Here is a 13,982-nt window from a genome sequence, read left to right on the forward strand (position 1 = left end):
AAAACGTTGCTGTATGTACTAGGTATATAATACCTCGGTCAGTTTCACATGTATTTGCCGACGCGTTCATTCGTGAATGCGTTTCTTCCCGAGGTAAGTGAACACAACACCTTCCGGCGTGCTCACGCGCAGGCGTAAAAAGTTGGGTGTCGCGAGCTCAACGCTACTAGTCACCTTCTCACCAGCCGAGAGGGAAGTCACGTTTTGGTTGGATATAAAGAAGGAAAAACATCCGGAGACGGCGTCAAAGAAGTGAAGTGCCGCTTCTTGTTGAGGGCTTGTGGGGGGGTGGGGGGTGGGGGAAGGAGGAGGAGGAAACTGTGACAACCTAAAACATATACGCGGAGAGGCACGGAAATCATGTCGAGCGCGCGGAAGTTTGTGTTTACTGATGTTGTGGTAAGCTAGCTGGTTGGCCCTGTTAGCCCGTTAGCGAGAAAGGTGCGCGGACTGCTGGTCGACATCACTTACAGCTAAACACACTCAACAGGCGAGTTGGTTATCAGACACGTGCTGGTTCTTTCCTATCACTTTAAAAAAAAAAAAAAAGAAAGAAAGAAAGAAAAAAAAAAGACGTGTTTGGCAGATGTCGCTGGGTTGGCAGCCAAACTCCTAATAACGCTCGTGAGGGCCACGAGCTTCGGGTTTCGTGGCAGTATTTCTTGATAAAGAGAGAAAACCACGATTTCAGAGTTATTGATTATCAAAAGTGCTTTTAAACACCTCCGGTCGTTGCCCTCGTTGTGGTTACGGATGACATATCAAGCTCACGGCGCTCTACCAGCGACCCGTCCTCCTCCTCCTCCTCTTCATCTTCATCATCGGACCTAGTTCATCGTCCTCGTCCGCAATGGGCCCCCTGTTCGGCTAGTGAGACCCGTCTGCAGCCCGCTCACCACCATGGGGGGATGTGTGGGGAGATACTGGGAAGGCTGGGACGACACACAGAGCCGAGGCTCCTCCAGGAACGGTGGACGAGGAGGTAAGGTTTGGTTTGGGTGCTTCTTTAAATCACAACAAATCTTGTTTTTTTTTGCAACGACGGGTGTCTTTATCTTTTCATCGCGAAATAATCCTGTTTTTGAGGTCTTTGACTCGTTCAGTGTGTTAACCCCTCCAGGTCCCAGGTCGCCTGAGACTCTGTACCCAGGTGTATTTCACTCCTGCGTCAGACTGTAACTCAAAGAGCATCTCGAGTCACTACTTCTGATCAGGTTTCACATGCTTGCTTTACATTTGTTTTCTGTTGAGAAACTTGATTGCTGAGCTGTAGAGAGAGCTGTATGGCACGGTGGTCTTTCTCTGAGACGTTTCGATTCCTTCAGAGAATATTTTCGCACTTAAAAACGATCATCGACCTTCTACAGAAGTGTGTACAAAGGTTTAACTCGCATCAGATAGTGATTATATTGTGCAGGTACGAACGCTGAAGTAAGAGATTGCACAACTGCAAATAAAGGGGAAGAAATCCGGTACTGGTTTGCATTTTTGGCATTTTGAATAGGAAGCAGGTTTCTGTCAGACGGATGCAGACATGTGGTTCGTTGTGTGTATTTAAAGTTCACCTGCTGTTTGAGCAGGTTTTTCCCCGACTGCAGATGTAACCACTTTCCTTTGGTCCCAGTTTGGAGTAAGTTCCTTTCCCGTAGCTGCCTTGTGGCAATGCACCTTTTAAGAAGGATGACAACTTTCTCACCCAACAATACAAGTCTCACTCCTAATCCACCACAATAGTAAGCTTGAAGGATGAATCGCTGTCTTGTAAGTGTTGACGTTGTCCTGTGAGCCCCATATTTCAGTGGAGGGCGCTGTGATTACTGTAACTGCCAACAAATTAGCAGAGGTTACACTGATCCTGGAAGTTTCTGATCTGTTGGATTTTCACATCAGGCGCTGGAGTTCATGTCCGTTAGTTCTGCACCTTCCCGGAAGATAACATTCCTCCGAAGATAAACACCAGTGAACGGACACGTTCGGTTCTTTTACTTGTCTTTGATAGATGGAATCTGGACCACTGCTTCAGCACTTAGCACGCGTAAACGTGATATTTACAACCAGACTAAACTGAACACGCACACACACACACACACACACACACACACACACACACACACACACACACACACACACACACACACACAGGCGCCGTGCAGCTGAATTGGCAGACGGTGTGAAGTTCTGCAAAGTTTTGACCCCAGACAACAAAGACAATAATATTTAGCACTTCATATGATAAATGCTTGAAAATACACTTTGTATTGTATGATTAGAGACTTCACAGACTTCCTTCATAGACTTATCTATGAATGTTATGACAAACTTAAGAAGGACGGGAAAAGACCTTCAGCCTCCAAATGTTTGTCCATCCAGTGAGCTGCATTGATTAGTTGATCAACAGAAAATTAACCACGAATTATTCTGATTATCGATTAATCATGTTGAGTCATTTTTCAAGTAAACGAATAACATCAAATGTTCTGATTGCAGCTTCTTTGTCCTCTATGATAATAAACTGCAGGTCTTTTGGTTGTGGACTGTTGGTCGAGACACAAGAAGACATTTTTAGACTAGATTTTGGGAAACACTTGTCGAATTTTCTTTTTTTTTTTACCATTTTCTGACATTTTAGACACCAAACAGCTGATGGATTAATCAAGATAATGAAAATAATTGTTATCTGCAGCTCTAAAATCCAGCAATTGGCAAAATCTTTTAAATGGTTGTAGTGGATAGTCATTGTACTTAAAACAAAAACAAAAAAAAGTTGCTGAATTTAATATAAAGAAACTGATTTCATATCAGAGTTACTTCTCTTTCTCAGATTCCTTTTTTGCTGGAGATTCTTAGCAGCAAGTATAAATGCAGTGTAATTGCAGTTCAGTTAAATCTTCATGTTATTGTGACTGTTGAGAAATCTCTGTCTGTTATTCATTTGGATGCGAGTTGTGTCCCTTTTGTTTGTCACTGATGGAACATTTTTCAGTCAGTCTTTTTGCCAGCAGGAATTATCTCCAGTTTCCATCAGAAGTTCGGGAGGTTTCAAAGCTTGATTCCAGCTTTCTTCATTAGAAACGTCGACTTTCCTGACCCCTGGCAACATGACCGCATCACTAACAAACACCTCCATATAGATTTTTAGCGACCAACATGACCTTGAAGTAATATGTGTGTCTTTGTCGTCTGCCAAAGTGTTTATTTAAAGTCAAAGCCTTCACAGCCAAGATTCCTCGGGTTTTTGGCGGCGGCTCGCGGTGATTTCCCAACCTGATTGGTATCAACAGACTCTCTCTGCAGCTTCAGTCAAAAAGAACAAGTCACATCATGTCCTGCTGCGTCATTGACTGGCTTCTCTTTCGCAACTGGATCTACTCTGCTTAACACACCCTCAGGCAGACAGACAGCTATGTGAGAGGACGAGGTCAAATACGCAAGACATCTCTTTTAATTTGAACTATTTGGGTTAATTGATTGCTACTTTTGCCCTGCAGGGAAGACTTTGTGACTTCCTTTGGATGAGGCGGCTCGGTGATTTGTGTGTTGCACCACAGACTGAAGGACAGAAAAGGCTCATTTGCATCCTCAAGTCTGAAATACACTCCTGCAAAGACTCATGCTCATTTAGGACAAATACCTTGTGTCACGATAGATGGACTGTAATGTGGAAGTGGCTCTTGTTGGCATTGATTAAAAGTTACAGGGGGAAAAAAAAGCATTACATTTACAAGCTAAAATGTCCCGCTGTTTGTTAAAAGTCAGCTGCGTCGATGGGACTAAAACGTACACATATTGGCTGGTGTATCTCGTATATTGATTTTAGCCTCACAAATCCAGTATCAGTCAGGCTATACTTTGTGCTCTGCAGCACTTTATTGCTCTGATGAGGTAACATCAGTACCTACAGTGAGTGTTGTAGTCGTACTCAACAAAAAGGGCAGAAAATCTATTTAATGATAGACTAAAAGCCCAGTTTGTCAGGACTCTACAGTGCCAGTGGAGCTTTTTTTCCGCGTTTGCGCCTAAAATTAGACGATGTGCGAGCCAGAGAAGAGAAGAGCACGACATTGATTAACTTCTGTTCAACCAACCACATTTTTATAACCATCTCTTAACATCAACATCATAGATTTAGCTCCAAAGACCAACACCACATAAGGTGAATGGATATTATTCAACTATGATTTAGGCTTGTACTCTAATAGTGGCATAAAATTAACAAGAAAAGGACGGATTTTTAATTGCAATTATTTGTCTGACAATAAATCGTGGCAGCCTGAGTCCTAGTTTCAAATTAAAAGCACTCATTTCAAATTAAAAGCCCTTCAGCCTTTCACACACGGTCCAGCCATGTAATAGGTTTTGACCTACTGTTGTAATTTGAAATGTTTTTTTTTTTTTTTTAAACAGTTTCAATGTTTAAAAAAAAAATTGTTTGTTTCAGTGATCTAAAAAAAAAAAAAGAAGAAAAAAGATGCGGCAACGTTTCAAACACTGTTTTCAATGTGTCCAACTGTCAACGAGTCACTTTGAATGTTTCATTGTTTTAAAAAGCTTCACTAATTTTAGACGTATAACTAGTACTGCAGTCTTCCACTTCTATAGTCCTCCACTTGCTTCCACATCATAATTTCATACAAGCTGAGGGGCACAAACACGCACACTGTATAAATATATGTAATAAACTGTCACTCAAGCCCGTGTTACTTCAACATTTTCCACTTTGCTACTAAAAAGGTTCGTTTCCAGCTCCGTTTGAGATCTTCTGCCGTCTCGGGAATCAACAAAGAAATTCAAGTTGAAAGGAAAGATAAGACTTCTGCCGGTGCCGAGGCGTTGAGCCGGTGGGGAACAAGCGAAACTGGTCTTCATTTTGGAGGCGAGTCTCTTGTCTCGGCGGGATCGGTTTCATTCGCTCCCGGTCTGCTGCGGATGTTTTCAAATTAACATCATGGATGCCACAGAGGCCAACTTTTATCTCCAGCTGCAGACAACAGAAAGCGCTGCTGTGGCGATAAGATGAGCAGCTACAGGGAAGAGACGGCGTGCGGGAGGCTACGTGTGTCGCAGTCGTACGTCCACGCGGTCTGCGTCGGGTCAATCCGTCCATCCATCCATTCATCCGTCCGTCCATCCATCCATCCGTCCGTATCCATTCGTCCGTCCGTCCATCCATCCATCCATCCATCCGGCGCTCCGCTGCATGTTTTCGCTGTTTTTAAAAGGGAAACACAAACGAACGCCCCACTTTTATGATTTGCCTCACGTCAGGGGAATGTGAGTCTCTTAAACGTCTTTACAAGGCCAGAGCAACATTTTATTAAACTTTTTTTTATTTTATTTCCAGGAATCACATCATCCTTTTACTGCCACCTATAGCTGTTTGTTTTTGTTTACCGGACATATAGCAACGTATATGGTCCTCCAGCCTTGTTCATGCCGCTTCACATTAAAGCTCGTAAACACGAGCCAGTTGATCGTAGCCTCGTCACGTGTTCACCTGCTTTTACGAGGCCAGCAGGGTGAAAAACACCCTGATGTTGCTTCATGTGTCTGCGATGCATTATGTCTCCTTTTTGGTACGACGAGGTCGTCCCTTTGACTCGCTTTCTTTTGGTGCTGCCTGCTTCTCGCACACACACAAAACCACACTTATTCCCATGAATTGTACATCTAGCCCTCTAACCACGGTTCATTTCATTATGACCTAAACTTATTTAGTCTTTTCTCTGGTGCACAGTGAAGCTCAGTGGGTCTTTAGAGGGAGTCCAGATTGAAGGAGGGCACGCTAGACATGCAATGACAGTACAGACACAACGCTTACGTGACTATTTCCTGACCAGACTCTGGGATGCCTGTTGTTTAACAGCCAGAAACGGGTTTATGGGCCAGACACTTTTCAGAGAGGAAGGATCTGCAGTAAACGGAAGATATCGAGGTACTGAGGTAATGGAGGTGGTTGCTAGGCAGCTATTTGGACAAAATCTAAGCATTTTCCTGTAATGAATGTATAATATAATGTCTTTGGTGCTGTAAAAAAAAACAAAAAAAACCCTGTAGTGTATTGATGATGTGTTTATCCTAAAACTGTGGTTCTGCTCCACCTGGTGGAACCCGGCTGCACCGCTGACTGCCCTCAAACTGTCCTAAAGCTTTATCACCATAAAAGCATATAAACAGTTATTACACGGCCACGTTACAATGATGTTAATCACTTTAGAAGTAGAGTTTGCCCGCGCCGAGCCACATAGGCTGACGTCACATCTGACATTACGTTGGCTCGACGCGGTCGGATCACGACCCCTCAGTCATTGATCGTTTCAGCAGGTGGACCGGGAGCGATTTAGAAATGGCTGCAAGGTCCCAAAAAAACTGTTGAGAGGAAAGTGGCAACGCTGACGGTTCAGACGAAGCTTTAAATGCTGCAGAAGAGTCAGAGCTGCTTTTTTAACAAGAGATGTAAACGTGTTCTCTCACTTTGAAACAGCAGCCTTTTGTTGTTGTTGTTGTTTAGGCATTTCTGAGGCGACTGCATCGTTAAATCAGGGAATTTCTAACGGGGACTTTAGTTTGGTACATAGTCTGAAAAAATGTGGGAACATTTGTTGTAAGAATTGGTTGATTTTAGTAAGGAACCTAAATTCCTTTGACACCGTGTTTTATTGCTCAGATTTGTGTTATTTTTACTGTAATTCTTTTATTTGTCACTGCTTTACTTCATTGTGTCACAGCATTTTACAGCTTGTCTGGCTCCACGGCTTCTTTTTGTATGACGCACTTTGTAACATAAATTCAGAAAAGATAAATGAATTATAAATGAATACGATTGATATTGTAGCTTGCACCACAATTAAATGTCAACAAATAAATTCAGGCCACAAAGGCATAAACATGTTCTTGTTTCATAAGAGGTTTGGTTTGTTGTGAGTTTTGACTGTTAAATATCACCACCTCATGTGTGTAAATACATTTGAATATGCGTCTTTGGTTGCACTACGTGGTCCTACTGGTCTCTCGCACAGACACCACATGTCTATTAGCTGAGTGGTGGTGAGGAAGTGGTGGTGAGGAAGTGGTGCTTCACTTCCAAATAATCCTACACCAGACAAATTACTCCTCCCGAGCCGCCCGCACTTTATATAATTAGTTGGAAAGAAAGGAGACCTGTTGGACAAGTGCTGTCTCCTTTTATACTCCTCTTCATTTTCCATCAGTCCACTGCGTCTCAGCCTCGCAGCCATTTATAAACAAACTGATGCAGGGTTTGTCCTGGATTTTAAAGGGCCCCGAAAGTGCTTTTTGAAGACATAAACTAGAACGGCTGACATTCGGCACCCGTTTCAATCATAGATTTCTCTTCTGTCACCGCAGCAATGACACAAACTGTGACAGTAAATTACATTACATTTAGCTGACGCTTTTATCCAAAGCGACTTACAATAAGTGCATTTCAACCATGAGGGTACAAAACCCAGAACAACAAGAATCAAGAAAATACAATTTTCTTCAAGAAAGCCAAACTACAAAGTGCCATCAGTAAGTGACATTTTAAGCGCTACTAAAGTTCTCCTATTCAAGGTCAAGTCGGAAGAGGTGTGTTTTTAGTTTGCGGCAGAAGATGTGCAGACTTCCTGCTGTCCTGATGTCGATGGGGAGCTCATCCACCATTTAGGAGCCTGTAGAGTGTTTCGATCAGCGAGGAGCAACAAGCCGATTGGCGGATGGTGACAGCAGAGTCTTCGGACCCTCCTCTTCTCCCTCCACTTAAAGAAGTGCTCGCCTGGCCGAGGTGTGCTCCGTGTTTAATATTGAATGGTGAGAAACGCAGCTACGGTTACACAGACAGATATAGGCTGCACATGCTTCATGCATATTGCAAACTCTGAAAGACCTAATTTTAGATGGAGACGACATGTTGGAGCGGGATGTTCGCGATCTCTGGCGACAGCCGGCGTTTCTGTCTGCTGGCGGTTTATTGCTGTTAAAATCTGCTTCTTCTCTGCAGTCGTTCACGTTCACACATTTTAACACGCAGACGATAGAAAAACTGTGTTCGTGTGACCGCGACAGAGCAGTGCAGCTTTCCAGTGATGTCCGTTCGAAATCTTTTGCCGAGAGACATTAAACGTAAATACATGTTTAGTCTACGATGAACCTGCCGCGGGCAGCTTCAGATACTTTACAGAAACGTACAGGGCGCATGTTAATGAGGTGTTTCCAGGATGCTGTGTGACACCATGCCCGTCTGTGTGTTTAAAGTAACTTCTGATCATCCGTCTCTTTAAGTTTATCAACATTAAACGGATATGTTAATAACAACAATCGGTGTAAATAAATCCGAAATATATGTTGAACGCGCTTAAACAACTCCACCCGTACCGACCGCAGGACGCAACGAGCCGCTGAAAAAAGACCGGCCCAAGTGGAAGAGCGACTACCCGATGACGGAGGGCCAGCTGCGGAGCAAGCGGGACGAATTCTGGGACACGGCGCCGGCGTTCGAGGGCCGGAAGGAGATCTGGGACGCCCTGAAAGCCGCCGCTGTGGCCCTGGAGTGTAACGACCACGAGCTAGCCCAGGCGATAGTGGACGGAGCCAGTATCACACTGCCACACGGTGAGGAGCGACCGCGCAACACGACGCAGAAAGACTTCTTCCTTCTTTCTGAATCGTCGGAGGAAAAAGACGGAAGTCGCAGAATACACACAAAATGAGCCGTTTCCCCGGTCGTACATTTGATTGACGGCCTCCCCCGTTTTCTTTCCTCAGGTACTCTCACAGAGTGTTACGATGAACTCGGGAACCGCTACCAGCTGCCCGTCTACTGCCTGGTGCCGCCCGTCAACCTCATCTCAGAGCGCAGCGACGACGACCCCAGCGACAGCCCTGAACCTGCGGTGGCCCCCAAGAAGGAATTCCAGCTCAAGGTACGGTGATGAGAACGGATGCGGAAGGATGTGTTGCTTCACCCACTATGTGAGGAGTCAAGTGGTTCATCGCCGTAGTAACCCATAGATGGGGACGAGCCATGGTTTTCGTCATAATTGTGACGGCCCACTCGATCGTATCGAAGCACTTTGGTTGGCGTCAAAGTCTAGAAGTTTGATACTCGGTCCCGCACAAGTGTGGTTCGAACTAATGTCTCGAAGAAGCTGCCAACCGCGTTAAGTGTCACTTTGTTCCACCTCTCCATGCAGAGTTTTTTTTTTTTTTTTTAAATTGCGTCACAACCCGCCTCGAGGTCGGACAAAAGAGGGGAGACCACACGTGAGTTGTAGAAAGAAATGCGTTTATTTTTACATAACTAAAAGGGACATAAACAAAAGCAAAAGCAAACAAAATGGAAGCCAAAGGAAAGAGACACTGGCTGACTGCCACCTCCTCATGTGGTGGATCCAGACCAGGGGAGCTCAGTTCCCACGACGGTCCGACTGCGCCCACCGGAGCCCGGCAGGGTTTGGTTCTGCCCAGACGGGTTCTCACCATCTTTCTCACACCTTCTGTTCCTGTGCAGGTACGTCTGTCCACAGGAAAAGACCTGCGTCTCAGCGCCAGCATGGCCGACACCATCGGGCAGCTGAAGAAGCAGCTGCAGGCCCAGGAGGACATCGACGCCGCCCACCAGCGCTGGTTCTTCTCCGGGAAGCTGCTCACGGACAAGACGCGGCTGCAAGACACCAAGATCCAGAAGGACTTCGTGATCCAGGTCATCGTCAACCCGCAGGCCCTCCGAGCGCCCAAGCCGTCCCCGACCACCGCCGCCTCCGAGCCCGCGTCCGAATGACTGAGGACGAAGAGGGACGATGGAGGGACACTGAAGGACCACAGGCGCCTCCTAATGCTGGATAACTTATTCTTTTTGACAACAGCTACCGTTACTGAAAGAAAAATGAACTGAGGAGGCACGAAACTGCTTTGGAGTAAAACAAAAGCGTGAGGGAGAGACTCTGAAGTGCTGCTTTCTTTCATGTCAAGTGTGTGGTTGTGTTTTTATTTAATTTTTTCCAGTGAGGTCTGCTGAGTTGTTCCAGTCACCGCACCGACTCCACGACATCCTCTTTCCAAAACCGTCTTGTTTGGAGTGCAGCCTTGTTCAGCCGCATACAAAACGTGCGCGTCACAGCCGCACGCGTGACCTCGGCCTCCGCCCTTTTGTCTGCGCTCGTGCTAACTGAAGTGCCAACGCAGGAAATGCAGAGTGTGTTTGTGTTGGTTCTTAAAGCACATTTCTACCAAGACACTCGTGGACTGACCTGCAGCCTCGTTCTCCACAGAAACAGGGAAAGAAGGCAGAGAGCGCGATGTTGAACATTTTCTTCCTATCTCTCTCTCTCTCTCTCTCTCTCTCTCTCTCTCGCCCCGCGCCACCCTTCTTTCTTTTATCGAGGAAATAATGTAAACTGAGCTTTTTTGCACATTCAAAGATTATTACTATTCTTTTGTGGTAGTTTGTGTGCCTTCTACGAAACAACAACAACAAAGTAAGGCTTAACGTCCTGAAAGACGTGAGTTTTCCCCCGCTAGCCTAAGCCTTGTGTATTTTTTTAATTTATTTTTTTTTTAGATTCAGGAACTCTTAGATCACTATAAGCTATAACTGCTGCCTTTTTTTTTTTTTTTTTTTTTTCAAGATTTCATAAATATTGCAGACAAAACTTAATGATGGGTGTTTATGTGCATTCGGCCCATTTCAGTTCGACGTAGCTCTCGGGAGGCGGACGGGCGCACAGGTCGTAGCTTTAGTCAGTCGTGCCATTTGTGGAGGGAAAGTCCCACGCAACCGGTCGGATCTCAGCGGCTGCGTTACCGACCGCGACCACCAGGAGGCGAAACAAACCTCCGAAAAGATCAGTTCAGTTGCTCCTTGTTGTTTTCGTCACCACCTGATGAATGTAAATCCGGGATTCATTCGCCTTCTATTCTTGATGTGGTTCCGGGAACTTTATCACGTTGGTTCATTTGTTCTTCACCAGCGGTACAGATGGCTTTGATGTGGAGCGGTGAGTCAAAACAAGGAGCTGAAAGGTCGCAAAAAGCTGGGGATTTTCAGTTGCAGTTCTAGCGACCCCTGCAGGGCGTATTTATATCCAGCGCTTAACACGTGACAATCCGCTTACCCGCCATGTCAAATCTTAACACGCGATCCTGTTGCATTATGGGAATTGTAGGAGGTTTTTTTTTTTTTTTTTTTTTTTTTTGGAGCTTGAATCAAAACTAGGGATGAAAGTTGACATATTACGGCCTCTGCTGCTTTAATTTAACCTTTCTTTTTTTAAATCTCTCCTCAAAATCCTCCAACTTTATGAAAGTGAACTACTAAAGCGGTGGAGTGACCCTTTGGTCACAGATTTGTTTGAAAAGATTGTCACCATGTTGAAAAAAAAGTCGTCACACACCTTGATAAAACGAACCAAATTCATCATTTTAGCCGATCAGTCTTTCATGTGGTCGCTTTCTTGTTAGATGGTTAAAGAATACGAGATTAAAAAAAGATCAAGATTTATCTCCCAGTGGCAGAAAACGCAGCGAACGAGCCATTTGACTTTTTCCTCAGTTTCACGCTGAGCTTTGAAGTTCTGCTTTTTACGTACAGTACGGAGATACCGAACATCTGGTCGGCTTCACACTCGAATCGCTGAAGAACAAAGATTCGAAGTGGAAAAGCAACAGCTTTGTCGCCGACCTAAGTGGCTGCCAAGACGGCACAAGCAAAACAAGACCGACTTCACGCCGAAGTTCCCCTCGGGCCCGACGATCTTAACGACTGGAAACGCATTCGAACACCGATCCTACCACTCTTTTACACGGTTTACATATTTCCACCACCGCGTCGTGTCGTGACGGTTCACACTGACCTGGATTTTAAAACCAAGTGGAGACGCGTGACATTTGACCTCTGCAGGACGTGTTTGTTAAATACGGCCGAGTTTACAGACGCAATTTAAAGTTTTCAGACTTGTGTGTTTCTTTTTCCGGGCACCTAAAATCTACAATCTATTTCTCAATATTTGAAAAAAAAACCAAAAAAAAACCAACAACAACAAACCTAACAAAATATCACAGGATACACGTGTGCATCGCAGACACTTCCAGGTCACGTTAGCGTCAGTTGTTTTGTTAAAAATCGGACGTGACCTATTCAGGGCTGAGCGGTCAGACATTCTTTTTTGATAAAATACTTTTTTGTTGTTGTTGTTGTTGTTGTGTTCACCCCACCACACAAGTCTCCAGCTCGTTGTTTTCATTCGCCGCTCCGACCATGCACTTCTCCACCCGTATCATCACAGAGGGAATAAAACCGACCCGAGCCACAGCTCAACCACATCAGGAAGCTCTTGCTGGGTTTTTTTTTTTTTTTTTTAAATTGTTTATTTGTTTGTTTGTTTTTCTTCTAACCCGTTTCATCCCTGAGCCTCGTCGCACTTCCTTTTCCCCTCCACCTCCTGGTTCTTAAAGGGATATTTCCTAATCATCGTATGCAAACTTGAACGAGCATTTCTCTCCGCGTGTGCAATACAATGGACCTCATGTCAGTTCTGTTTCTGATTGCAGATTTCATTAGAAACCAGCCGTTAGTGATGGTTGAAGCGTTGTCGGGTACAAGCCTGTGTCAGATAATCAGCTGCCTCTGTCGGTGGTTCCAACCGTTTTAATGTTTGTCACTTTGAAATGTATTCCCAGCTGTCGCCTTGACCACTGGGCCCCACCGGGCTCTCATCTTTTACACAGTAAATATTAAAAAGTATGCCTACACAGTTTTATTTCGCAAGTGTCCATTCAGCATTCTGCTCGGCGGGCCGTGACGGTCGGAGACTCTCCGAGCCTCGAGGTGGACAAGACGCTCTGCTTTTCTTTTCTTTCTTTTTTTTTAACAGTTTTAAGATTGAGCAGTGGCCATCGTGCCGTGTTAAACTTAAAAGGGACCACATGTTACGACAGTGTAAAAGGGCTTTCGGCGCTTTAAGGTGTCCCTCAGGGAACCACGATAGGAACCATCTCGTTTGGTGCCGCAGCAGCTACCAGAACCAGTCTGCGTCCTTCAAGCAGTTCAATGCGGTGTCGCAGGACGGCAGGTTCGAATTGAACCCCGTCTGCGTGGATCCTCCGTCTGCGCGGCCTTTTATCCTCCCCTCCCAGCGCACCCTTCAAATTCACTGGTCGGACGTTAATTGAAAAGGGAAATAAATGCCGGTGTCTCCATCCTTCACGGAGCACCGCGACACAATTTAATGTTTGGTCAACTTTAGAAAAAAAAAAAAAAAAAGCCTTGATGTTCCAGTGCTGGCGGATTCCCAGACACGGAGGTCAGACAGAGTTAAAAAAAAACAAAAAAAACATCTGTTGTTTCCTGTGGTGTTTGTTTTTTCTCATTCGTCAGCCTTCGGGGCAAAACCACATCACAACACCAGAAACATTTGGGTTCTTTAGCGATTTATTTTATTTTATTTTTTTTTAAAGCTGTGAATTTCACTCCTCCGTGTCCTGAACCACTTCACCTGCGGTCGGATCTTTTTTTTATTTTTTTTTTTTTTTAGTTTAGTTCCTACAAACAAGGCCATCGCAAAATGCTGTCTTTTTAAAGTACACAAAACTGCATCAAAATCCATTTCATGGCTTCACATGTCGACTTCAAATGTGACACTTTGCCTACAAATATTCAGTAAAATATATTTCCAGCGTTTGCCGAGCATCTGATCTTTTTTTTTTTTTTTTTGCAAACGGGCCGCTTTCTTCCAGAGCTTTCAACCACATTCTGTTTGTGGGCGTTTCTCATCGGTTTTCCACAGGAAGCGTTTTGCAGGTGTCTCCGTTCACCGAGCACCTTGAATGTGTTGAACTTCGGTCGAGAGCGGTGCAAAACGGACGACCGTCACCACACCGGCCGAAACGTTTGTTGTCTTGCGCCGGCTGGAAGGTAGCTTACATTTCTACACGTCTTGACTTGTCGTGGAAGGCCTGTATGACGTCGGGCGCATGTATGTACACGG

General features: G+C 44.9%; 1 protein-coding gene across 1 annotated transcript; it reads left to right on the forward strand.

Moving 5' to 3' along the window:
• Positions 1-312: 312 nt before the first annotated feature.
• Positions 313-12,341, forward strand: ubtd1b (ubiquitin domain containing 1b). Its single transcript, XM_069719358.1, has 4 exons — positions 313-982; positions 8,383-8,610; positions 8,764-8,921; positions 9,509-12,341. The coding sequence occupies exons 1-4, from the start codon at positions 901-903 to the stop codon at positions 9,776-9,778; spliced, it is 738 nt and encodes a 245-aa protein (XP_069575459.1). The 5' UTR covers positions 313-900; the 3' UTR covers positions 9,779-12,341.
• Positions 12,342-13,982: the final 1,641 nt, after the last annotated feature.

Source organism: Brachyistius frenatus, unplaced genomic scaffold (genome assembly GCF_029030835.1).
Source record: "Brachyistius frenatus isolate BFR_SWC_R1_liver_20210118 unplaced genomic scaffold, ASM2903083v1 Contig_213, whole genome shotgun sequence".
NCBI classification, from domain to species: Eukaryota; Metazoa; Chordata; class Actinopteri; family Embiotocidae; genus Brachyistius; species Brachyistius frenatus.